Source organism: Nelumbo lutea, chromosome 2 (genome assembly GCF_056320005.1).
Source record: "Nelumbo lutea isolate HS-2025 chromosome 2, American lotus-T2T, whole genome shotgun sequence".
Classification (NCBI taxonomy): Eukaryota; Viridiplantae; Streptophyta; class Magnoliopsida; order Proteales; family Nelumbonaceae; genus Nelumbo; species Nelumbo lutea.
This window is the reverse complement of record NC_142685.1, coordinates 36,197,144-36,224,673: the sequence shown is the minus strand read 5'-3', so window position 1 is coordinate 36,224,673 and position 27,530 is coordinate 36,197,144. Positions and strand designations below refer to the sequence as shown.

Genomic DNA, 27,530 nt, shown 5'->3' with positions numbered 1-27,530 from the left:
CCAGCCCATGGTCACCCCTAGGTAAAATACAAAGAATTACCCTATACTTTGGAGGTGGTGACACATTTAGGTCCTTGAAGTTTTATTTGTGACAAAGAACTACCCAATAGTTTTAGATTCCAACATTCTACTCCTATTAGCATTCCATCAATTTTGAACTTTTATGAGAGCATTTTACACTCTCCTTCATTACATCTCCAAAATCTATGTTTTGAACTTTATAATTGATACTCTACCTCTTTCAACTCTCTTTCATCTTTCTTTTCTCAATAGGTGAAACAAAAAAAAAAGACAGAAGATAAGGAAAAAAAATTAAAAATTTAGGCTTTGGAGATACATTAAAGAAAGATGGCAAAGAAGTCTCATAAATATTTAAAGGGCAAATTTCTTAAACTACCTCTACTATTTGTGAAATTGACTAACTATACCTTGTCTTAAACAGTTAAACTACCCTTCAAGTTTTTTTGACAACTGTCAAACACCTTCCTTACCATTAGTCGACACATGTGACACCACATGACTAATAATCTTGTATAAAATTCCTAAAATACCCTTTTATGATTGAAAATGCCCTTTTCATTTCAGTTCATTTCATTTTGAGCTCGTTCAAGGCTAGATTGTTTCTTACATTAGCAGTAGTGTGGTTCTGCCTCTAATAACCATCGGTGTCCCCTTACAAGGAGGAGCTTTGGCACTATGGTGTCGGTGAAGGAGCAAAGAGGAGGCTGGAGAGCTCAGTCTTGTTCTCTCTCAAACCATTTTTGTCACTCTCGTTCCTGAGTGGGGTATGTTGACTGACATCTTCATCGTGAAGGTGATTGGAGAGGTTTCTACAGTCCACTTGTCAAACAGATGCAAGCATTGACTGCCACCTTCAATGGGTTTGAATGACATCTCTATTAGGTTCGAACAAATGTAGGTATTAACTAGCATCCGTTCGACAAAATAGCACACAACCCCAACCCTCTTGTCGCATGCATACCCATCCCCTTCCTGTCACACACATGCCCATCCCCCTCCCCTCTTGTTGCACGCCCAGCCCGCCCTTCCATGTCGCACGCCTAGCCCCCCCTCGCGTACAGTCATCTCAGCCCCTCACCCCCCACCTTGCACAGTCATCCCAGCCCTTACCCCTAACCCGCACACACGGTCATCATAGCCCCCCACCCCTACTCCATGAACACATCATGTTTGTTCGCTCGATGAAATGTGCTAATAAATAATTTTTTTAATTTTAGGCACACCAATTGTATTTTCTTGAACTGTCACCATGAATGTTGTGTGTTCATGTGGTGGAGAGTGCATCATTATTGTGGCTAAGCATGGAATGACTGAGAACGTAGGTTGACAGTTCTATGACGGCCACTACTATGTATGTTAAAAGTTATGCACATGTTATATGTTGAATAACCTATGTGTATTCATTGTAGCTCATCCCTGATAGACGATGCAACTTCTTATGGAATGATGAGACAAAAATGTGTCGTTATGATATTAGGCTATGCAGAGTATTCACATCCAAAAGGCCTGGTAGCCAAGGGAAATAGTTTCGAATATGTGCAAAACTTCAAGTATGAAAAATTTTGTAGGACGCAAGTGGCTATAAATTCTTTTCATGGATAACTTTAGTGGAGAATGTCAAACTAGCATGGGGAGTGTAACCATGAAAGGAGATGGATCAAGACCTTATGGCACTACTGGAAAATTCATCTATAGAGGCAGCCAAAAAATGCCTCTAAAGGTTATAGGAGACGGCCAACTAAATGCCTCTAAAAGCCCTATCGCTAAATGTTTTAGAGGCACTTGGTTAAGCATTAGATGCAGATTAAATTAGACTCTAAATTAGACTTTTAGAGGCACATACAACTACCTCTATTGCTCTGACGCTAAAAGTCCTATATAAAGGCAATTAAAAATGCTTCTAAAAATTCAATTTAGAGGCACATTCGAATGCCTCTAAAGGATTTTATGGCAATTTTATGTGCCTCTAAAAGAAATCTAAGAAAAGGAAAATCTGTATTTAGAGGCACTTTTGGCCGCCTCTAAAAAGGATCAAATTTTTTTTAAGTGCAATATATTGTGAATATTATTACATATAAATTCCAATTGATACACATGCATAAAAATATATGCAATCAAAACATAGAACTTGTATGAAAACATATATAAAATGCAAAAAGATAAACCTTATCCATAAAATTCCAATTGACTTCCATCATCATTTTAAGAACAAAAAAAAACAAAAATAATACAATATTCAACCCTCATTATATTCATTCTTCCTTTTGAATACATGTCTTCTTTTTTTAACAACCTACAAATCATATATAGAGTAGTCCAAAAGAAAAATCTTTTTATCTCAAAAAAAAAAAAAAAACTCTTTGTAGTCTTCATCCAATCCTTTCTTCCTCTACAACCTACAAAGAAAAGCAATAAAAAGAAAAAACAAAGTAAATATCTATAATCTTTGTAAATTAATAGCCATTGACTAACTAATCACATATAGCAACAAAAAATGAAATAAAAATAATTATACATAAATTTGTAATATTTACCAAAAACGAAGGCCAAGCAATAGTAACTCCAACAAATGTTCCAATTGTCTTATGACGTCCATGGGGTCTTAGTAAAGGCTCCTCACGAATTATCAGTACCTCAACATATACCTCTCAAAAATCTTGACCCAATTCAATATCTTCTACTTTTTTACATGGGTCTTTGCTTATAACAACTGCTTTGGCCACAACTTCTTACTTCCTAAAACTCTTCAAAAGAACCTTAATCATATCCTACAGTCATTTTTTTTTTTTTTATCAAATCCAAGTCATCAAAATAACATAAGAAAATAAATATATTTCTCTTCAACTTAATTACTAGATAAGAAAGCATACTTAATTGTAGGTTCTTGGACATTTTGGATTTGTTTATGCAATACAGTCTTTACTTGTTGAACATGGAAAGTCCATTTCAGATTTGGCATTTGACATCCAAGTCTTTGGCAATGTGAGTTTTTGGACATTTGCTAACAAAGGCTTTACTTGTTGAACTGTAAATCTTTTTTAGGGCTTTAGCAATGTGGGTTCTCATTGGCCATTTCAGATTTGACATTTGCCATCCAAGTCTTTGGCAGCAAAGCTCATTCAAGAGAGAAGTTTTTGTGAAATGAGTGGTTGCTGCAAAGCTGCTCCAAAAGGAGCGGATGGCTGGGTCCAACTATCAATATTACATGAGTTTCTTTGGTTTTCTAGCTGGTGGAGACTACAAGCTAGCTGATTCCAACCATGAGTATTACATGAGTTTCTTTATGACCAAGGGAGCATTCATATTATGTGGGCTTGTACTTCAATTAAATTAAATAAACCAACTATATATTGAGAGTATTGATAACATTGATAGTTATCACATTTTAGAAATATTTTGCTTTTAACTTAAAATTATTGACACACATATATACACAAATGCATTTGTACATTAATATATTGATTCATACTTGTATATTTAAATACATGTGTATTTAAGATTATGCATACAAATATAAGGTTAAATCTGATTCAGGTTGGATTGGATTGGACAAGACTTCAAACCCAACCAATATTATACTTTTCAATAATCTGACTTTTTTCGGGTCCAGTTCGGGAAAAAACTGCCCAAATTGCACCCCTGGGTCAAGAGAAAACATGACTATTAAAATGGTTCTGGACTTTGGGGGACCCATAGCCTACCACCTATCCCATGTTTATCAGAAATATGACCCTGAGCAAAATGATAAATGCGCCAAAAAATACTATAATTAGATGACAAAGTCTGCACATTTGTGCCTGATTTCTTATCTTCTACTAAATTATAGCTTTAGTCTTCGTTGCTTTTTGTTTTTTTCAAGTTGTTTTTTTTCTTTCTACTGCTGTATTGGCTTCGGCCTTCCTTGTTAGTTTAATGAATGGCTGTTCTACTTGAGGAAAAGCAAATTGGTGTATGCAGTAATAGGGGTGAGCATTGTTTGGTTAAAACCGAAAAATCAAACTCAAAATTTTGGTTTCAGTTTCACTTTTCAGATTTGGAAGTTCAGTTTCAGTTTCAGTTTCAATTTTCAGGTTTGGTGTATTTAGTTTCAGTTTTCAGGTTTGGTTAACCAAACTTTATTATTTATAATATATTAATAAATTGATGAACTGAGTGGTCCTTATTGTTTCTGCCTGAATAAAAATGGTTCAGAACTTTGGCATATTGGCATTTCAAAACTTTCTATCATCATCTCAATTCCCATCCGCAATACTTTACTATATGCTTACCCTTTCTTCCTGTTAGTAATATCCACTTGAAATTCTATTGGATAGGAAATACAAATTTTAATACAATTTATTAATGACTACCCAAACCTTGGCATAGGAGTATTCTCCAATTACTTTTTTGCTGAAAGAAAAAAAGAAGCCACTCATTTTGTTTCTTATTATAGAACTGAAACTTTTTTATTCCTTCTATTCTTTTTTCACTATAGTGCTTACATATTTACATCTTATAACTATTAACACAATGGTACGGGCAAGTTGGGTGGGCTGAGCCGGGTTTTAGCTCAACCTACAACCAACCCTAAGAGTTGGACTTAAAGCCCAAGCCCAAGGTCAAGGCCAAAACCCTGTACTGTCTTCATGCCATTTTCATACTTGTATACGATAGCACACAATGGATATTATCTAGGGTTAAGGACTTGGAAAGAACTCAATTAATGAAACCTGAAACCCTATACTGTCTTCATGCAACAGGTCAAAATTAGCATCACCAAGCAGGTAAAATTAAGTCCCTTGGCATTCAAAGCTCTTGTTTCTAACTTCTGAAACTCTTATAAAATAAGTTCATTATCAATCATCAGTCATTTTACCAAAAAAAAATGCTTGACATGAAAAATCTCATGAAGTTTACAACATTAGACAGGACTGCATGGATAACTATAATTAGGTACACTTAAAAGGATACGGTCTGATATGAAGTGTCATCAAATAGTCATATCTAGTATCATGTGTTGTTCAGCCCTCCCACATTTTCTGTTAAATAATTTGCTTTCTATCTGACAATTTATTCAATACAAGCAAAGACAAAAAAAACGTAAGTGAAAAGACAGAGATTATGAAAATTTCTAACAGGAAGCTTCCACTCAACAAACTGCCATATACCATTCCTCCTACAGAACTTTTTTTTTTGATAATTAATTGGAATGTTTTATTAAGGCCCAACTAGACAGCAGGCCAATAGTTACATAGTATAGCTCCCTGTCATAGGGGGACCAACACAAACATGAAAAAATAAAGAGAAGCTATTACAAGCTGCAGCCCAGTCATAGACAACCCCATTCTATCTGTTCCTTGTCTGCCCTAGCTCTTGATAGAGCATTTGTCAACATGTTAGCACTTGTGGGCACTCAACTGAATGACACATTCAAGGTCAGTGATTCAGTATAAGTAACTTATTGCATAATTATAGTCCTGCATTACAGCTCTTGTATATGTAGAATGATCTAGTTACAGCCCTAGACAACCCCATGCTCTAGCTCTGCATAATTTTAGTCCTGCATTACAGTCCTAGACAACCCCATGCTCTAGCTCTTGCTAGAGCATCTGTTCCTTGTTCAAGACCAAAGCCAAAACTCCATAAAAGGGCCTAAACCCACTCCAACATAGAATCAGGACTAGGCCCTAAAACAACCACCCAGACTAAGAGAATGAATGGACGAAACCAGAACTAGAGTACACACAACTCCTCAAGGTAAATGTTTCCCCCAAGATGAAGATGGCATACCTTTTGTAGATTGCTAATATGATATGGAATTGGAACTGTGAATGAATTGTTCTGTGTTGGCAAGATTTATCTAAACCGACTGGTAAGGGACCATGAAGTGAGAACTTAAACTGTCCTTCCATTTCACCAAAGCTTTTGCTTCATCCTGAGCATGAGATTCCAGGAAAACACAAGACGGAATGAGAAAGTAGAGAGTGATATGTAATGTTTCTCTCATGGCAGCAGCTCTACTGGTTTGCGATGTTTAGCCTTGCCCTGGTTCTATGTGAATGATAAATTGCTATGTAATCAGAATTCATTATCAAGTCAATGAAGGAATTGTTATATATCTTGACCAGAATTGTTGAATTGCGCCACCAAAAAAACCTATAATATTTGAACAACTCCTCAAATCAACTCCTTGATTATTCAACAACACACTGCCTCTTTAATTACAAAGCCAAGTCAATAGCAGCTACATTTGACTTTTAGGCTCAGTTTGCACATTTGCACTGGTATATATATATATATATATATATATATATTATATAATGGGTTGATTTATAAATTCTGGTATTCTTGTATGGGTATGCAAATTTCATTTGTGTTATTTGTTTGTGAGAAGTAATTTCCATTTTATATGAAAAAGAATAGTTGGAGGAGGGTTATTTGTTTTGTTTTTTGGAAAAAAAGATGAACAGCAGAAAGCAGAAGGGGCAAACACAACCAGCCAGCCAAACAGGGCTGGACAGGAAGGAAAGCTGGTCAAGCAACTGAAAAGCCCTGATGGGTAAGATGAGCAAGAACATTAAGCTGTTAGCACAAACGATCCCAATCCATCTTGTTAATAAATTCAGTAAAGTTATAAAGAAGAAAACTTCGCCACTGAGTAGTGAGCCCAAAAGCATGACACTAAGGATGCACCCACAAGATCCCAAAAGAAATGAAGCTATCCTCAGGTCAACCATACATGGGCTTCATTGTTGGTAAGGCAACAATCCATCTTGTAAGACCATTAAGTAAGAGAAACCAAATTTGCATTAGGGGATCCGAAATTGCATTAACCCAATCACCCTACATAGAAACACTACCGTTTTTTGTGAATACATAGAAACACTACCATGAAGGATGGAATAAATGGTGGAAAATGGTTTAGAATCTACAAAATAAATGAGTTAGAAAAAACACTAAAATTATGGCATCAAAACTTGCAAAGATGGCCCTTGTATTCTTGCAATAGTTCTCTAGTAGTCCTGTCATAATCAACATCCATTCAAATGGACAAATGGAATATAAATTACATCTATTTTACGTAAAATAACCGCAAGACATTAACTGTTCAAAAGATGCAGAGTCGGTCGAAGCAACTATCCAATATGCAGTTACCATCATTTGGCATTGAAATGCAATTCACAGGTTGCCTCAAGTGATTAGATATGTCTCTAATAGATAAAAAATAAATATTAGAAGTGTTAGAAAATCCATTAATCAAGGATATGATAGGTTTCAATCTTAGAGGAGCAATACAAAACTAAAGATAACAAGCTTCTTGAGCAAATAGATGTGGCACTTAAAGCAAGGAAACTGAATTGACCATTGGTCTTACATACCTACCAATACATGTCAAATTTTTGAACAGTTCAATCAGCATTCCCATAAAGTATTTCACATTTTATCAAACAAATAGACATTATACTCTCTGAGAACGTGTCGATGATTTACAAATGAACCATGGCAAAAGTCAGTTAATAGGAAAGAAAATGAGTGCTACAATCTCAATTTCTCAGTATCAAATTGATGATACATTAAATTAACCAGAGTTGGTTAAGTTCTATGAGATCCACAATCCAAATCACATACTGAATTATTATACCCTACTGATACTACCACAACAGATGCATACTCATTGAACTTCACACTATTTACCTAAGATAAGTGGAAAAAATTAGAAAAAGTCAAATTACTAATTTTCACTGATAATGTATAACTATACCTAAAAGTCTACTTGTGTGTGTGTGTGTGCTTCTGTGAGAACATAAATAATGGACATGTTTGGTTTGGTGGGAAGATGCTGTGGATGTGAGCATGACAATCACCACATCTTACTTTCTTCTTGGACTGTATTTTGCAGTATAAGCCTAACCTGTGTAGCTCACTAACTAGTAATAGCTCACGACAGCCATAATTGAGTATGGTGTTTGGGATTGCTCATTGAAGTGCTTCTATAGCTTCCCAGTTCAAAAGCATTCTTCACATTTCAATGGAATTTGGTAATTAAAAGTAAGTGTTTCATAGATCCAAGAACATTTTTTTGTGCAGAATCAGAAGGCTAAAGATATCTCCTCGATTTCTTTTGAAAGGCAATATATTGTGTTAATCAGACCAATCAAAATATATATCAGCCCATGTACAATGACAGGATGTACAATGGAGATATGCAAAACCAGATGAAACAAAAATTTGTATGATTAAATGAAATGAGATCCACCAACAAAATAAGAGCTAAACTGGACTCCCTGAAAAGGTTTTTGTATGCTTAACCATGAACACAGTAATCTTTTTAAATTCCTCCTTACTACATCCATATCTATATATTTATTTCAACAATGTGCATTTTTATTTCTCTCAACACTGACCATATAATATATAAGTAGGCAAATACCCCAAAGGACCTTTGCTCCACTGCTTAAACATTGTATTCTCCATCCTTTTGATTAATTCTAGTACTGTTTTCAGCATGCAACATTGCACACTAAAAAATTGTTAAGGCTAGAGTTCTTAAATGGTGAGATAACTTGCAGTGGATAAAAAGGTGGCTTGTGCACTCATTACAAATATCCAGTGGTCAGATCTCCAAAAGTCTGAGGAATGGCTCAAAGTTGATGAAATGAATCAGTGGGGGAAGAAAAGGAAGATGGGAAGGATAATCAAGAGAGTCCCCCTGGGTATGGAAATCATCCCTTTAAACAGCTATGCCATGAAAGTGTAGGTGGCATTCATGGCTTGACCTGAATTGCTATTTCATGAACCAAGCTGAACCGGGCCGATTTGGCTTTGGCTTGAGACAAGTTAGATCAGGCCTATGACATTAAACATGTCTATGCTCTCACACTTCTTCTTAACAACAGATAATTTGTTAAACATCTTTCAAGCAAAGCTGTCCACACCAAGAAAGCCACCTTTGATGGGATGCAGGGGCTCCATATTTTAACCCAAGGGAAGTGATTTGGTTCTTGTGAAACCAACCTTGAACAATGAACTGGCCATCCTTTTTCAGTTTCTATATCCAGTCCTCAGCTTCCATTGGGTTTGCCTTGATGGTTTGTAATAGTCCTATCAACTCGACCATTGGTTCAATTCCCATTCATTTAAATTTCTTCTAAATGAAGGTCCCCATATCACTTCATTATTTGCCTGTTCAAAGCAATCTCCCACTTTAGCATTTCTGTTCTGGGCTATTTCAAAAAGGAAGGGAATTGCTCTTCGAGTAGACTCTCCACACTACCTGTCAGTCGAGAACTTCCTGGATTTTCGCTCCTTTGAGATGCTGAAAATTAGATCACTTTCGTAGGTTTTAATTTTGAGGTCATTCATAATGGCCTCCATTACCTTCTAATCCTTCTAATAAAGAAAGGTTTCCATATTGAATAAACTGATCAATAAAGAACAAAAGAAAAGGTGTTGTTCTTCTTATTATCAGTCAAGAACATTAATATTAAAAAAAATAAAAGCATTAATTGGCAGAGGAGCAGTAGCAGTGGTTGATTAGCAGCTAAATACAGGATAAAACACAAAAAGAAAATGAAATTAAAGAACACTATTGACTGTTCATTGGGGGCGATAACAAGCTTACCTGATTATCGTCCTCTCCAACAGCCACGAAGGTGAAGTCCGTCCCCAATCGTCCTCTCTAAAAGGGAGTGGGATAAATATTAGCCACTGCAACTCAAGGTGATAGAGACGATGAATAGCGTCCCAGTAGCGAGGAAAGAGAAGGAAAAGGGAAGGGGAAGAGAGAAAAAAATAGAGAGAGTGTGAGAAAGGAGAAAAGTAAGAGAAAACGAACAAAAATGGAGAGATTACCTGGTTTCATCTCCAATCGTCCTCTCCGTAGTGTTGCTTGCAGAGAAGAAAGAAACTAGGGCAAGGATATCGTCCTATCCACGATGTTGCTTGCAGCGAAAGAAGAAACTAGGGCAAGGAAGAAAAGAAGGGAGCGGGGAGCTTGCAGCGAGAAAGCGAGGGGTGCTCGATTTTGTTTGGGCGCGAAACTAATATCAACGACCACATTTGTGTCCGCCAAAATTTCCGAAGTGCCTCTAAAATGTACGTCGAAGTTGCCTCCTATGATGCATTACAGAGGCAGTTTTTTTTTTTTTTACCGCCTCCTTCCTATTGCCTCTAAAATAGAAATTCTAAAAGTGTGGAAACAATGAAAGGTCATCTAGCGACATTAGACGAAGTTGTAGCGGTTGTCCAATTTGAGAAGAAAAATTTGGATAGAATGATCAAACATTGTTGGTGGTAAATTTGGATAGAATGATCAAGGATTTACGCATCAAAAATTTATGATGTGATCTTCTACTTTTGCATTAGTCTTTAAAGATACAATGATCAAACATTGTAATGATCAAAAATTTTGTATAAAATTAAGAAAAAATAAAACACGTGTGGTTTACTCTCTCTTTTTCCCTCTCTCTCTACTCAAGCCACAGTATGCGTGTAAGAAGATTATAAAGTAGAACTTGTTATGCTTGTGTAAATAGACAAACACTTGTGTGTGCTTCGGTAATAATAAAACCCAATCCAAGATAATACTTAACATCATATACCTATGAAAGTTTGTTGGGCTGGGATCAGGGGCAGTTTCTTCATATTATAACCTGGACAGATGTTTGGTGTGAAGAAAGACAACTAAAGGAGATTTTCCCTCAACTGTTTAACATATCACACGAAAGGAATGGGATCTTTTTAGCATATCAGGTGAAAAGAATGGGTTGGTAGTAGATGTTTAGAAGACATCTGTTTAGAATGGTAGAGCAGAGTGGCTGCCACTATTTAGATATCACTGTGGTTCACCATATTTAAATGATTTAACTAAGGATAAATGATTTGAAGATGTTTAAATGATTTGAACAAGGATAACATGTTTAACATATCACAGCTGTTAAGAAGACATTTGTTCAACATATCACACCTAAGTAACAAGAGTGGGGTTGATTAGGCTCCTATGGGCTAGAAACAAAAAGAATAGGATGGCCTCCTTTGAACCGAAGTCAAGAGTAAGTATTGGTCTATCATATTTTTACAAAAAGAATAGGATGGACTCTAATGAGGGCGGATTTGGCCCTTCAATGACATTGTGACACTTAGGCAATATCTTACTCAAGATGATGGTGTCCTGACCTAGCAACCTGGCATAGGCACTGAACTGGCGACCTGGCATAGGCGCCGACTTGGCGACCTTGCACAGGCGCCGACCTGGCGACCCGACACAGGCACCGAACTGACGACCTAGCACAGGCGTCGAACTGGCGACCTCGACCAAAATTCAGGTCAGCTAAAAGCACCTCGTCCAGGACCGACTTGCAACACCTCATCACTAGCCGAAGTGACCTTAACACAAGGAGCGACCTCCCTCGAGGGCGTGCCGGCCTGATTGAGGTCCAGGTGGCGACCTGCGAGAGGATGGTCAACGTGCATGGCGGTTGCCTCCGAGAATCTCGGACCACTCAGGCGACCTCTTGGAAATCCCAATTATGCTGTGTGAAGCCCACGCCAAACAATGCCTATATAAAGGCACCAGCCCCAATGACATGGAGGGGGGGGGGGGAATAAGCATATTCTAGCTCTCATACTTTATGATTTTTAGCTCGCAGTCTACTATGAGAGTACTGACTTAAGCATCGGAGCGACCTCACCGAGTTAGCCACCCCGGGTCCTCTGACATTGATTCCTTGTAGGTCTCTAAAGAATTACGAAGCTCAACAATCAATTCAACTCGATGGTCTGGTCAGCTCGACACCTAGCCTGCCCCTAGCTCGGCCTGGTCAGCTCACCACATAATTTGCCTCCAACTCGGCACCTGATCTGCCCCCTACTCAACTAGGCACCTGATTTGCCCCCTAGTCAGCTCGACACCTAATCTACCCCCAACTTGGCCTGGTCAGCTCGACATCCAGGTCCTCATCTAATAAAAGTTCTCCACTTCGGCATCTGAGTCATCGACCACTTGGAAGCAGACCAAATGACGAAGTACTTAGCCAAGAATTGATTCATCAATTGGTGTCGTATGTGGGAAACGCTACAAAAGGCTAAGTTCTCATCTTCTAAAAGGCTAAGTCCTCTTCTTCCAAAAAGCTAAGTTCTCACCTTTTAGGAACTAAAGCTCTCACTTTCTAATTCCCATTTTTTATGAACTCAAAGACTAAGCAGGAAGTTGATGGCCAACAGACTAAGTAGCTTTGCCAACTTTATTTCAACTCGGATAAAGCCTCATTAGTACTCTTCATGAGGTACCCTCTACAATATGAGCTCTTCGTGGCTCCCGTGGGAGTTGACAGTCAAGGAACTGCATGGATGCCCTTGCCAATCGAGCTTTCGAGGGCTCCCGCACGAGCTGGTGACCTAAAGTCAGTAGTGTTGCCCCCGTAGGTCAAACTCCGAGTAGCTTTTTGTAGGAGTGGGTGACCGGTGTCACTAACGAGGCTGATGCAGCGCAGTCGTAACTCTAAAGTGCCGAGCTGATAAAAGACCTCGGCACCACATAAGACCCAGTCACCTCTTCGGCATGGGCAAAATCAAGGGTAAGGAGAGTGGACTGCGAGTCGCTCCCATAGTCCAAGGGCTAAAGTACCGAGCTGATAAAAGATCTCGACACCACATAAGACCTAGTCGCCTCTTCGGCATGGGCAAAAACAAGGGTAAGAAGAGTGAACTGCATGTCGCTCCCAAAGCCCAAGGCTACAAGCACTTGGACTCTTTTGACTTGAGAAGCAAACTGGATCGACGCTTACGAGCTCATCAAATTAGTCATTCAAAGCCAAAAGAAGCGATCTACTCCCTTCGTCGAGTTACTTTCAACTCGAGAGTGGGGGGTAATTGATGAAGGCGGATTTGGCCCTCCAATGACATTGTGACACCTAGGCAACAACTTAGTCAAGATGATGGTGTCCCGACCTAGCGACCTAGCACAGGCGCTGACTTGGCGACCCGACACGGGTGCCAAACTGACGACCTGGCACAGGCGTCGAATTGGCGACCTCGACCACAATTCAGGTCGGCTAGAGGCACCTCGTCTAGGACCTACCTGCAACACCTCATTACTAGCCGAAGTGACCTCAACGCAAGGAATGACCTCCCTCGAGGGCGTGCCAGCCTGATTGAGGTCTAGGTGGCGACCTATGAGACATGCTCGCCGACAAATTCAGCATGCATATTCCAACACTCCCACGATCCTTGGAAGTTAGCCCACGTATCGAACTTTCCGGAGGATGGTCAACGTGCATGGTGGTTGCCTCCAGGAATCTCGGACCACTTAGGCGACCTCTCAGAAATCCCGGTTATGGTGCGTGAAGCCCACGCCAAACAATGCCTATATAAAGGCACCAACCCCAATGACATGGGGGGGGGGATAAGCATATTCTAGCTCTCATACTTTATGATTTTTAGCTCGCAGTCTACTATGAGAGTACTGACTTAAAGCATCGGAGCGACCTCGTCGGGTTAGCCACCTCGGGTCCTTTGACATTGATTCCTTGCAGGTCTCTAAAGAATTACGAAACTCAACAATCAATCTAGCTCGGCGGTCTGGTCAGCTCAGCACCTAGCCTGCCCCCAGCTCGGCTTTGTCAGCTCACCACATAATCTGCCTCTAGCTCGGCTTGGTTAGCTCGGCACCTGATCTGCCCCCTAGGCAGCTTGGCACCTAACCTGCCGAACTCGACCCAGTCAGTTCGACACCTAACCTGCCCAGCTTGGCTCAGTCAGTTCGACACCTAACTCGCCCAACTCGGCCCAGTCAGTTCGACACCTAACTCGCCCAGCTCAGTCCAATCAATTCGGCACTTAACTTGCCCAGCTCGGCTCAGTCAGTTCGTCACCTAATCTGCCCCCCACTCGGCCTGGTCAGCTCGGCATCCAGGTCCTGATCCAGCAAAAGTTCTCCACTTCAGCCTCTGAGTTATTGGCCACTTAAAAGCAGACCAAATGACGAGGTACTTAGCCAAGAATTGATTCATCAGCCTCCTTTGAAAAATAGGTCTCCTATCGACCTAAATTCTTCTCAAGTCTTCTTTAGGCTACAAAGACTGACCTGTAATGGTAGCTCAAGATAGAAACTTCTCACTCTTCAGATATTCCAAGAAGAAAGTTACAACCAAAATGGTTTTAGATGTTCCTATCATATGTGGTGTAATTCAGATGTTCCCATCATATCATGGGTACATCTTACAGATATTCTCAAGTCTACTTTTGTATAGGTACATGAAAACCACGCCAACCAAAAGTCACAATAAGCACCTCAATGAAAACATGCCAATGATAAACCTGCTAATGAAAGCTACATCATTTACTAATCAATAAAGAAAATATACACCTCATAACGGTAAGCACCTCCTAATCATGACACTTGCTAATAATATCGACCACACATACATCATAATATGTAAATATATGTTAATCACCAATAATTCACAAGATACATTATAAGTATTAATCAACCTATGTGGTATATCAATCATATCACCCATTCATCCACTTTAGTTAGTGGCTATTCATCCCACGATCAACATATATGGAGTTTGTGGCATTCAAACATACAAGAAATGATATCAATGTATCCATGGGTGTGTCAAATTGTACAAAAAATAAAGAAGTCCTTGTATGCCATTTAAAAAACACAACCGCCACTGAGTTGGTTAGTGGCTACCATTCATTTAATCATGGGCCCTTCATTTATTTAGTAGTAAAAGCAATTTGAAACATTAAATTAGAATGTTTTATATATGTAAATCCACGTGTGTTTTACATTATCAATGTTAAGTTCCCCATGTTGCCCATGTTTTACATATGTTAGAAATTAGATAGAAACTAATGTTTCTCAAAGTTTAAATAGAAACCAGTGTTTCAGGCATTTTGTCGAGCACCTGGTGCTATTCATGTCAATAAGCAACCAATTCAACATGTATGATGCTGTTATTCACGTGTGGATCCCATGTGTGTGCATTGAAGCAAGTACATGGGTCCCGACACACCACATATACCTAGATGAAATAAACATATTTGTTCCAGCGCTGCACAAACTGAATTGAAAAAAGGCATAAAAAGTTTGATTGACCATACTTTTGATGATAGGCTTTGAACACGTAGAGAATAGGTTAAACGAATCCTGCCAATCCCACTGCAAAATAATGAAACAAAATGAGCAAGGAACAAATGTCGTCCTTCCATCAAAGAAAAGGTTTAGGGTTTGATGTTAGGACGAATACGGTTTTGCTATGTACTCTTTAGCATGGAGAATAGGTATAAGTTTTTGATACAAGCCTTGCACCGCCGTACCACCAGTTGGAGTTTGCAACGGCATTTGTCGTAGATGATGGCAATGTTTTTTCGGGACAAACTTCTAAATGGGTGACCGACCTTTGACCGATCCTTTGTGTGTTTTAATAGAAGGGTAAAACCATAAATTGAACTAAAAGTTCGATTTTTGTTTTGTCAGTTAACGCCTGATTTAACAATGATGACAATTGTAAAAAATTTAAGGATAGCTTTAGATAATATGTAAACAAGAAATCTGCCCATATTTAAAACCGACCGAATCCTAAGGGTGGGAGAAAAGTATCAGAATTTGAATGTACAAGATAATTATCCGTCACAAATGAAAGTTGAGGGACCTAATATTTTACCTTTTATAGTGAGACACCACTTTTGCTCCCTCGGTGCTGATTTGTCCTGTTATTTGAATGTACATATGATTACTCATATAGCTAGTTTGAATAGACTAAATATTTGAATTGTACCAGCTTTTGATTGATTTTCAAATTCTTTGTGGCATGTGATTTAACCTTGAGCAATTGAAGTGAGGCTATGGCTAACGCTGTTTTTCACAACTTTCATTCATCCATGTGAGAACTTGAACATGCCGCCAAGCTAGACTTCTAAAGTCTCCCATTCACATCTACTCTGTGGCATCTTGTACTATGATCCTTCCATTTTTTCTTCTTGGTTTAGATTTTGTTTTCTTTCCTTTGTTCATAAAAAAATGATAATCTTTACCATAAACATGGGTTAACGTTAAGAATTCAGCAAGTGTATTAAATCATATTGTACTTTTATAGAAACAATAGCATTATATATATGAACAAATCCTTCTTTCAAAGGAATGATTAGGTACATCCTTTGTGAAAGATAAAACCCTAGCCCTATTAAGTAAGCTTAGTGATGCCCATCTTTTCAAAGCATAATAGGTCGGTTTGCCATCTAAGTACAATTCTTTCTCCTCTCTTGAAGCTAGGGTTTTATTTAAAGCATTTTTAAGATAGGAGGTTCCTCACATGCCATGAACGTAGAGGATTTGTGTGTTCTTTAGGTAAATTTTTTTAAGCCTTATTTAAATAGAAATTAATAACAATCATTTCTCATTTAAAACATGCATATTGGATATATAGAAAAAATTCTATTAATTGATAATTAAGGTTCAAAGTATCAATATTTTCAATATGCAAAATTAGCATAATTGGAGTTTATTTATTTATGTAGATATTCTTTTTCTTTTAAGCTCGTTTTTTTTTTTTTTTCTTTTGGTTTGATAGTGTGACAGTGGACATGTTATATCAGTTATTAATAGAGAATGGTTTGTAAATCATTAGAAGGAATCAAGTTGGTTAATCAAACTATCATTAGATAATATAATATGATTTAAGGAGATACTAAGACTGCAATATGATTCTCCTTGCATCACACTTCCTTGACTAACATATAAAAACACACCATGTGGTACCCAGTTTGCAACTTTATTTTAGTACTGGTCCCTATAAGTTGAAAGTTATAGGGAGAAACTTTATCCTTCATTCAGTTATATGTAGTTTTGTCAAAGCCTTTTGTGGAGTCAAACATTAATTCAACAAGTAGTTGGCTTAAATAAGTTTGGCTCGGAGTATTCCTTCTTGGGCATCCATCAAGTGATCTTTTATTAACACTCTTTGATCCTGGATTTTTAAATGAACTGATCATAACCATTGGATTAACAATCCAATGTTGCCAGACTCAGACCAGACCAGACCATTCAACCATAACGGTTCTCTATCTGGTCCGGGTCTAACAACATTCATCATATCTTGTCTAAAGGTCCCTTTAAGTTGGAAGTTTTAGAGGAGACGTGTGATGACCGTCAAGTATGAAACAGTCAAGAAAGAAGAAGGAATGGTGCTATATCTTCTATAAAAGAGGGTGTGAGCCTCTATAATTTGCTACAAGAAAACACCAACAGTCAGAGAGAGATAGAGAGATGGGCATGGAGCTGCGTGCTCTTATGATGGTATGCCTTATAATGGGCCTTATCTCCACTGCATTAGCGGTGGCAGGAACTGCAACATTTTATACTGAGTATACTCGTGAGTACACATATATTAATTAGTTTTTTAAGTGCTAGATATGCTAATTAAGTTGCATTTGGGTTAGGGTTGATTTGAAATTATGTGAAATTTAATACTCTGAAGCAAAATTACATTGAAAAAAATAAGCTGGACATGCAGTTCCATGTTTTAGCAGACCTTGAATTTCTTCTAATCAAGGTAGAATGGAAAATTAAATCCATTCTCCAACTAAGTACTATCCAAAATTAAAGCAGCCTTAAAATTAAGTGATCCTTCAGTGAATAAGTTTGGGAGTATTTAAAATTAAGGCCCTGCTCTCTTTTCAGTAAGTTATTACCCGGGTAAGTGCATTTATCGATGTTCTTTTATTTTTTAGGTAAATAAAATAAATATCATTTTAATCATAAAAATTTTATTATCAAAAGGGATATTTTTGTCACATCCAAGTGTTGGCAATTTTTCCCTATATGGGATTGAGAAAGTTAATTTATGCACCTATTAAGTGATACCAAAAAAAAAAAAACTTTCTCAAGTACCCAAATAAATCTGAAACAAGAACGTGGATTTTTCGGTCCCCATCAACCAACTTTTCCCCATCTCAAAATCCCAAAAACAAATGCCCCCTAAATGTTTATTCAAACAAGCATTTATTTTGGGCCCAGACCATACTAATAAGAACTTATTTGCCTTTTGGGAGATAAGCCCGAAATAAGAATAAGCACTTATTTGAAAACTTAATCGCTTATTGAATAAGTGTTTATATCCTTTTTGGCCTATCCTGACCCATCGCATCATTTTGAAAACACCTATACTACCCCAGTTTAAAATAAGTGTTTTTTTTTTTACTAAATACTCATAAATACTTATTAAGCACTTATTTTTGAAATTAACTTAGCCGAACTATCTACTGACCATATATTAATTTCATCACTGAACTTGACAGCATCGGTATGTTATGGGAACCAAGACAAGGGTGTTATGATCGCTGCAGCAAGCCAGAGCATATGGAATGGTGGAGAAGCATGTGGGAGGATGTACAGGATAAGATGCACTGGATCTACAGACCAAGGCATCCCACAGCCTTGCACAGGCAAGAGTGTCACAGTACAGATCGTTGATTACTGCCCACCAGACAGCTGCCATGCAACCATTGATCTTTCTCAACAAGCCTTCGCTAGGATTGCCAATACTGATGCTGGAAAAATCAAAATCGATTATACCCAGTAAGCTACTCTTACTGCGCTGTAACCCCATTTCTGCCTCCTTTTCTTTTGATAGCAGATGCTCATGCTAGTTCCTTCTGTTGTGATGCAGGGTCTGAGTTATATTTTCTATGCAGAAAGGAGTTCTCCATGAAGATTTGAAGGATGCATGCATACCCAACTCATGGAAGGCTAATTACGTTGTAATAAATAAGGCAGATAAATTCTCCATGGGTGATGCAGAGCGCGCTTGTCCTTATTTAAATAAAGACATATGTAATATGCCATGTTATATTAATAAATTATCCAAACTTACTATATATCTCTTGCATCTTGGTTTGTTTCACGGATTTGTTGTTTTCTTGAATCCCAGAATCAGTTGCCAACTGTTCTTAGGGCGCCCTAAGAACCTGTTTGGATTAATGCATGTCTATTTAACACCTTATACCTACTATACAATAAATTAATTGGGCTTAATCCAAAATGAGCTCCATTGGAGAGACAAGCTCCAGAGAGCAGGGTTAAAAGAGGATCCATGCATACTGCGGAGATTTGAGTAGAATCATAGCCTGGAATTCTACCCTGTAAATACTTTTGTCCCTAGCTGCCCGTTGTATACTGTTCACAGCTTTTCTCATAGCTAACAGTAAATAAAGGCTAAACAAATTACTGTGATATGTGCGGAAAAAATTTGGCTGTCTACGTACAACAGAGCAGTGTTTTTGAACTGTAGTTGACGTGGACTGTTTGGCTTGCATGGTAATGGGTTCCATTTCACCCTTATTCCGCTCTTAGACTAAAAACAGTTGACTTTGTCAGATCTTAGATCATTAGATCCAAAAAACAAGAGAGAGAGAAGAAGAAGAAGAAACAAGATTTGTAGAGGTTGGAGAGAAATCAGATCTCAGATCTGTAACCGTTGCCACTGCATTTGTTGTCGCCACCGTCACTGTAACCATCGTCACCGGCCGATGAATGTCAGATTGTCCATCTCTTCTTCCTTCTTCTTCCCTCTTTCCCTCCTTCCTTCGTTTCCTTTATCTTTCTCTTTTTTTTTTTTTTCCTTTATCTCCTTTGTTTCTTTATTCTCAACTGACAACTGCATAGTATTCTCATACTGATAAAAGTCTAAAAGTTGCCCTAATAATCCAAACTTCCGGAACCATTAGACCCGGATGACTGAACCATTGATCCAGAAACCGGTGGCCACAATAATTCCGTTTCCGGGTCAGTTTTTAAAACCTTGCAATAGAGTTAGATGTCTACAGGGCTCTCCCTCTCCCTAATGAGTGACACCTAGTACATGGTAACTTCTCAAAGAACAGTTCAACCTAAAAGCTTAAGATGTTAGGTGAGGTTCATGAATAGGCTTTTATTCTCTATACGCCCCTTCCTGTTGCAAGGGTTCATGGGGCTTAAACGGTGAATAAGCACAAGCCTTATTAGATCATACCTTGTGCTAAAATTTAATTAATTATAATGGGACAAAAAGGAACAAACACTAGACCATTGATACCATCTCAAAAAACTGTTCAGCCTAAAAGTTTAAGCTATCAATTAAGGTCTCTGAATAGATTTTATTCTCTAATAAAACTCCATGCAACACTAAACAGTGCTGGAGTCATGGTTGTATACCGTAAAATATTAGAAAACCAAAAAGACTGCATTACTTGAATATAGTAATTACAACTAAAACATGTCGAACTTATTCAAAATCAAACTCCATATTATCTATTTAAATCTATCACAAACTCTATCATAATATAACAAACTCAACCATATCATCATTATCCTCAATATATATATATATATATATATATATATACCAATCAACGGTGTCACATGGAGATTGGAGAGTCTTTGGACATCAACGTGGACAGAGGAGAATTAATTTTTGGTATCAAGAACCAGGATTATTTTAGAGCCAGAATGCCTGCCAAATGACCAAACTAAAACATTATTTTTGGGTGACGTTTTATATTAAAAAGTTGAAATCTTGAAGGCCTAAAATTTTTTGGGAAAACCAGGCGGATAATTTGGACTGGATGATTGAAATCTGGCCAATGAAGAAGTTCCACACTTTGGTGATGGATGGTTTGGATCTGCTACATCACCCTTCAAGTGGCATGGTTTTGAAGCTCGCTTTTAACGATTTCATCAGTCATATACAGAGAAGAAGAAAACCCTAAAGAGGAGAAGAAGAAAAGTTGTGGAAGTTAGAATGTTCTGATTTTCGAATAAGTTGAGGGTCAATGGGAACCCTCAACCCAATCCGCCCTGACCTTTTATTCCTGACCCTATTGAATTACTGGACCTATATTGACCCATCAATAAAATGGATGGAGAATCTTGAGATCAAAATTGCCAGCCCTACTTCATTCTTTCATTTGAATGAATTGAAGAATTGAACCTTTCAACCCGTTACCCAATCACCAAGACTGTTTAATCGGCGTCCGGTTAGTCTGAGTTTGGCAATTCTATAATATTATCCATTCCGGCCCACAATATTTTGGGTGCCATGCATATATGTGAAGTTTGTGGAAAATGGGAGTCCATGTACACCACAACTTATTAGCCACCTTGACTTCCTGGCTGATTGTGGAAAAACTTGTTTGTAATTAAAATGACTCTTCTTTCAGCCCTAATAAGGGATGAAGTATTATTCATGGTTTAATAATCAGCAATATTGGCTGACACCTTATAAATCATTTTTCAGAACAAATTACCCCTCTCCATTTTTCAGCACATTTCAATCGTGTATTGAGAACATCTCCCAATAATAAGTATGGGAAATGTTCCCAAATGGCCAAATGCACGCTGAAATGTACATGTGAGGCACTGGTGTGATCTCTTCACAAGGGATACATTCCAATTCCAAGTTGATTGGAACTGTGCTAAGAAATTCCTACAAACATGTGCATATGACGCTGCAAATGGGTCCTGAAGAAGATAACGCAGATTTTTTGTCAAGGGATAAGTTGATTGTACTCCACCTCAGAATTCTAAATTTAATGATAGACTTATAACAATTCAAAATTATAAATATCTCCACCTATAACACCCATCCTCGCCCATAAATTAACATCAATTCCAAACTGGCACCTCCCCTAACTATAGGGTGAAACTAAGATTTCTGAGAATGGACTAAACAGTAAAAACCCCTTTTGCCAATAACCCAATAGATCGACTTATCTGCAGACGTGCAGAACTTTCCTTATTTTTTTTCAAATATCTTTAGTTGATATTTGATAAGAGAAGACTTTATGAGATATTTGTAGTATTTTTACTTTAGGCTGTGATTTATTTAAAAGAAAAATTAGGAAAATGTAGGGAAAAGAATTGTAAAGTGGGTTGGGCCACTTGTATATGTACAAACTTAAACTTTGTATATGCTTCCTTACCTTTCCTACTTTGAAACCATACCATTAATGCAAACAGCACTCATTTGGACTGGGGTGACAATTTTCCTTTTCCTTATCACGTGTGCCGTAAGCCACGTGACATCATCTTTGTGGATAATGGTAACTGATGACCACTCATTTTGCTGCTTATGCAAAGACTTGTTTATAAAACGACTCATCTTTCGGTCATATTAAGGAATCATGTGCTCATCATTTAATCAACCCAGGCACCTTGCTCTAATTCAGTCTTCTGGTTAAATGATCACAGCCTTTAAATTAAGATCTCATTCCATCAACAATAGAACATAATAGTCAATATGGTGCCACAAGTATAACATCACTATAGTTGTTTCTCTCCAAGAGTTTTCTAGAACAGAGAAAAAGTCGTGCCAAGACCTGTAATAGAGAATGTGATGGTCAACAGTATCTATCGATCAGTATGGAATATTGGGTTCTGTTTCATCTATAAAAGGGGATGGGGTCTCAGTTGCTTGACGATGGGCCTGATAATGGGCCTCATCTCAACTGCATCAGCCACCGCTGGAACGGCGACTTACTATACCCCTCCTTATGTTCGTGAGTACTAACAATCTTTTCATGATAATTGCTAACAATACAAAGTATAGGGTCACACATCTGGGCCTGGGCCTAGTCCCTGCATATTGTTCCTTGTGGCCCATGACTCATATGTTTTTTGCTACAAAACATCCTTAGTGACTGTCTACCCATTAACCATTTGCCTGTTTTTGTTTGTTAGCATCTGCTTGCTTTGGCTACCAAGACAATGGCGTTATGATCGCGGCAGCCAGCAATGCCATATGGAACAACAGAGCAGCGTGTGGGAGGATGTACTCAGTAAGGTGCACAGGTCCTACAAACCAAGGTGTACCACAACCTTGTAGGGGGAATAGCATCACTGTGAAGATCGTCGATTACTGCCCACCACCAGGCTGCCAAGCAACCATTGATCTGTCTCAAGAAGCCTTCGCTATGATCGCTGATCCGAATGCCGGAAAAATCAACATCGATTATACCCCGTAAGAAACAAAGCTCAAACCTCTTCCTATACAGCTTTGATTTTAACAAGAAATTAGCTCATGAGAATGAGAGGCTCATGTGTCTTGTATTGTGCAGGCTCTGAAGTTCTACTGCAGAGAGAGGACTTCCCTAATTGTGGACTTCTCAGAGATTTCTAATTCAGGGAAGCTGGTTTTTATTCTGCTAAAGTTACTAGTGAATAAAGAACATTTCATGAAAATTGACATGTCCCGTGGCTCATACTGAGCTTAAAGTTGGCATGTTCCATGTCATGAATCATGATGGTATTTAAGAAATAAAGGATTTTCTGTGTTTGTTTTCTATGTAAGTTATTTCTTGGTGGAGTTATGTAGGTGGGTCTGAATGAATGGGTGTACCAAGCTGGGCTTGGGCTTGGGCCGAACTAGGTTTCACTCAAGAGCAGCCCCAGTAGAATTAGATGCAGTCATGCAGGTGCAAAATTTAGTTGGATATCATAAGGGAAGTAAGCATACTCAACAGTCAACAACACAGTGTCCTTGTGATACTGAAGAATGAAAATCAATTTAGGGGTGTCAATGCACCGGGTTTGAGTTGGACTCTATCCAAATCAAAATCGATTTGAACAGGTTGAATGGACCAACTAGACATGTTGAAATTGTACAAGTACAGACTTAATGGTCCAAATTATTTATTGGACCGGATTGGACCTGGTCCATCTGTAATGGATTTGTGTTGAATTAGGTTGGATTGAATCAGTATCCGGTCCATTGAAAGAAATAAGAGTATGGGTGTCACTAGACCAGATTTGGTTGGACCCAATCTAAATTAAAACCAATTTGAACAGATTAGATGGTCTGGATGTTGAACTGGACCAGTCTAGAATGGTCCAGAGTATTCATCGGATTGGGTTGAACCTGGTCCATCTGTAATGAATTCATTCTGGGCTGGGTCAGGTTGGACCAATATGCATCAGAATCTGACATCTCTTGTGAGCCAGATTCAGCAAGATAAAGAGAAAAAAAGGCTGTGTTTGACATGGGCCCCCAAAATTAATTCTTCTCCATGAACGTTTGTTGTTCCGCTATCTTCCACTCACTCATTAATGGTTACCTCATAAATATTAATAGCTTCTAGTCATCTTCTCTAGCAATAAGAACTAATCGGCTGTGGTCTTCTGCCTCATTTAAATAGATACACTGATGTGACTTTTAAAATAGATCTATTGAACACTTAATAGATCAATGTTTTTAATAACAAAGAAATATAGCTTGCCAAACTAGAATCAAAATACGATTCTCGGGGCCTATTTTGTTTCATTGGCGATACATACTAGTGTGTGGACAAAACCACAATAAATAAATAAATAAATAAAATTACAACTAATATTTAAACAAAAGTAACAAAACCACTGAATTTGCACTCTTTGATTCCAACATAACATAGAGGATAATATAAGATTTTATTAATGAATTTATATAATTTCTATTCAACATATCATAGATGACAAATTCAGATTTATCTTATTGAATATAGGTGATAATATGGAATTTATTTCAATGAATTTATATATATAGTTATAGTTATCCCTTAATTTTATATTATTATTTTTCCAACCTTTAATAAGATTTTTATCACCAAATTTATATTCTAATTTTCTCTAACTTCCATATGATATTTATGACCGAATTCATGTTATAACTTTTCCAACATTTCATAGAATATTTATCCCCGAATTTATATTTTAATTTTGTCCAACATTTCATATGGTTTCTATCACTAAATTTATATTCTAATTTCCCAACCTTTCACAGGATAATATTTATCACCGAAATTATATTATAAATCTTTTTCAACATTTAATAGGATTTCTATCACTAAATTTATATTCTAAATTTTCCTAGCTTTCATATGATAGTTATCACCGAATTTATATTATAATTTTTCCAACATTTAATAGGATTTCTATACCAAATTTATATTATAAATCTTTCCAACATTTCATAGGATTTAGCTCATCGATTTTTTTTTTAATTTTATTTTTCATCGAATTGAACTAATCTGTTCTCAATCCAAAAATTTCAAGCAATGTATTATGCTAAACAACAAAAAATTTACAACACCACTTGAAGCTTTATAATGCAAGGCAAGAGATAAAATCCCTAAAAAAAATCCAAGCTAATAATATTGGAAAGTTATTAACATACGTATTTGTGGAAGGGAAAGAAAGAAAGAGAAGAATACAGGCGGGTGGTGGTGTTGAAAGAGACGGATGGGGGCGGTGCAGTCGTGGTTGACTGGCAGAGGGTGGGTGCAGGAGCAAAGGCAGAAGAGAAAGGATGAGTCAAATCTTGTTCTGAAGATGGAGAATAGAGCCAAAAAAAAAAAAAAATAGAAACATACAAACGTATATACTTGTTTCAAATAAGAACTAGCGGAAGGGGCCAATGCTAAGTGTGAGCAAATAATAAGGTAAGGACATGATATAATTATTAATTTATATTTGATAATTTAATATTTAGTTGACTTTTTTGTTAATGTAAAAATATAAAAATAGTAAAATAGAGAACCTTGATGAAATTTAAAATGTAAACTTAATAACTGTCAAGACAAGCTTGATAAAATTGGCTAGGTAATGTGGCCCAGTTTACAATTATGCAAAATCTTCCATGAGCTCAAAAATAAATTTTTCTTTCCTTGAGTGTTAAGGGTTTTTAATGACATAATTCCTCATTTACATCCAAGTTATTGGTGATTTAAACATCTAGGACATCCTTCAGCCTTGCTATTACAACCCACTGCAATAGGAAAATTTATTTTTGAGCTCATGGAAGATTTTGCATAATTGTAAATTGAAGTATCGGTTTCGTATCAGTATGTATTGGTTGATACAATGCGATATGAACCGATATATATCTATATCGGTCTGATACACATGATTGATAAGATACACTTCCAATCATAGCATATCTCATGTCGGATGCTACCAATATCGATACATTATGTCCTATGTCAGACATATCGTATTAATATTTCAATCAGTGCTCAACAACCCACAAATTCTTCATCAAAAGAGTTCATTAGACATTCCAAATTACTAAAATTGATTCAGCTTTTGTTTTTCTCCTTTGCATCAAATTGCATTTTTTTTCTCATTCCAGCCATCTATGTTATTTTATGCACAATCTTCAAGTGCTCTCATATTAGGTTGCCTCCTTATAGGCCTTCATCTCCTTTCGACCTACAAAAGTTTATCCCAAAACTGCATCCTAGTTTTTGGAAATTTAGCACTTTCTCCCATGAAGGGAGTTTTTTGTCCTTTTTTACAAAACCTACCCAAAATGACTTCAAGCCAAATCAATCCATGCAATCCATCATTTTAAACATCACCACAATGTTTCATTGAAAAATTCTATCCCTACAACAACTTATGGAAAATCTACATTTTTTAGTGCTCTGAACCAGAACCTTTTTAACCACCTATAAATCCTTTCTTTAGTTTTAAAATCATCCCTAAACCCGTCTTAGCCCATCATTACCCTTTTAGTCTTATATCCTTTAGCCATACCAATCCTACATCAAGTAGGAACAAACGATAGTTTTTCCATTGACTGAAAATATGGATGCTTGTAAAATGAGATTCCAAGTATTGAAATATTGAATAGGGTAAAATATAAAGACCTCCCTTGAAGTTTTTGACAATCATAAAAACCTCTCCTATAGTTTCATTTTAACAAATACCTCTCCTGAACTTTTCAAAAACTCAACAAAACCTCCCTTCCATCATTGTCCCAGATGGAAAATGTTATATTGATACATCAGTTTTTTCCAAATACCCATTCTACACTTTTATAAATATCAAGTGCATTATCTATGGCATATGGGCTGTGATAGCAAGGCTGAAGGATGTCGTAGATGTTTAAATCACCAATAACCTGGATGTAAATGAGGAATTATGTCATTAAAAACTCTTAACACTCAAGAAAAGAAAAATTTATTTTTGAGCTCATGGAAGATTTTGTATAATTGTAAACTGGGCCACATTACCTAGTCAATTTCATCAAGTTTGTCTTGACACTTGCATTAATCTGACCCTAGTAGTTTCTTTGACAAGCATTAAATTGCACACTAAGCGGCTTTTTGGCATCACTGTCATTTCCTGGAGCAACGGTGCCACATCAGCACCACATAGAAAAAAACAGTGCTCTAGGAAACAACCATCTATTTAGAACCATTTTTCCATAGAAAATGGTGCTCCCAAGCCACGCCTTGAAAATCGGGAAGGCAAGGCTTGGAGCAATGCCAAATTTGACGTTTCCTGGAGCTACAGCTCGTTGCTGCCAACAGGGCAGTGATGTGGCACTGGATAATGGGTAGAAGTGCAGAAAACGTTTCCTGGAGCATTGATACCAAACAAAAAAAGTTTTTGTTACTTCAGGAAACGTCCTACCTGGCAACAACGCTTCCAAACAAAAAAATGCATTGTTTTCTGAAAAAACGGTGCTTCCAACCCACACATCAGTAGTCTGCAAATGTAGCATCAATGC

At 37.4% G+C, this 27,530-nt stretch overlaps 2 protein-coding genes and 1 long non-coding RNA gene across 4 annotated transcripts; 2 read left to right on the top strand and 1 right to left on the bottom strand.

Moving 5' to 3' along the window:
- Positions 1-2,166: 2,166 nt before the first annotated feature.
- Positions 2,167-11,296, bottom strand: LOC148869867 (uncharacterized). Of its 2 annotated transcripts, XR_016106454.1 has the most exons (4): positions 9,853-11,296; positions 9,623-9,679; positions 2,556-2,789; positions 2,167-2,417 (listed from the first exon to the last, which is right to left on the bottom strand). It is a non-coding gene; the product is annotated as an uncharacterized LOC148869867 (long non-coding RNA). The 2 variants fall into 2 exon arrangements; XR_016106453.1 differs by lacking the exon at positions 2,556-2,789 and having other exon boundaries at positions 9,853-10,591.
- Positions 11,297-17,275: 5,979 nt separating this feature from the next.
- LOC148869866 (EG45-like domain containing protein) lies at positions 17,276-18,767 on the top strand. Its single transcript, XM_088968755.1, has 3 exons — positions 17,276-17,381; positions 18,307-18,586; positions 18,678-18,767. Exons 1-3 carry the CDS (start codon positions 17,276-17,278, stop codon positions 18,682-18,684), a joined length of 393 nt encoding a protein of 130 aa, XP_088824881.1. The 3' UTR covers positions 18,685-18,767.
- Positions 18,768-22,465: 3,698 nt separating this feature from the next.
- On the top strand, positions 22,466-23,328 carry LOC148869865 (EG45-like domain containing protein). The gene is made up of 3 exons (XM_088973891.1): positions 22,466-22,542; positions 22,724-23,003; positions 23,101-23,328. Exons 1-3 carry the CDS (start codon positions 22,476-22,478, stop codon positions 23,105-23,107), a joined length of 354 nt encoding a protein of 117 aa, XP_088830017.1. The 5' UTR covers positions 22,466-22,475; the 3' UTR covers positions 23,108-23,328.
- The last annotated feature ends 4,202 nt before the right edge of the window (positions 23,329-27,530 follow it).

Bases quoted from the DNA above. Each gene is read 5' to 3' on its own strand.
- LOC148869866 (XM_088968755.1), top strand. From the start codon at position 17,276: ATGGGCATGGAGCTGCGTGCTCTTATGATGGTATGCCTTATAATGGGC. The intron at 17,382-18,306 runs GTGAGTACACAT...TGAACTTGACAG, and splicing joins ATTTTATACTGAGTATACTC to CATCGGTATGTTATGGGAAC.
- LOC148869865 (XM_088973891.1), top strand. From the start codon at position 22,476: ATGGGCCTCATCTCAACTGCATCAGCCACCGCTGGAACGGCGACTTAC. The intron at 22,543-22,723 runs GTGAGTACTAAC...TTTGTTTGTTAG, and splicing joins CTATACCCCTCCTTATGTTC to CATCTGCTTGCTTTGGCTAC.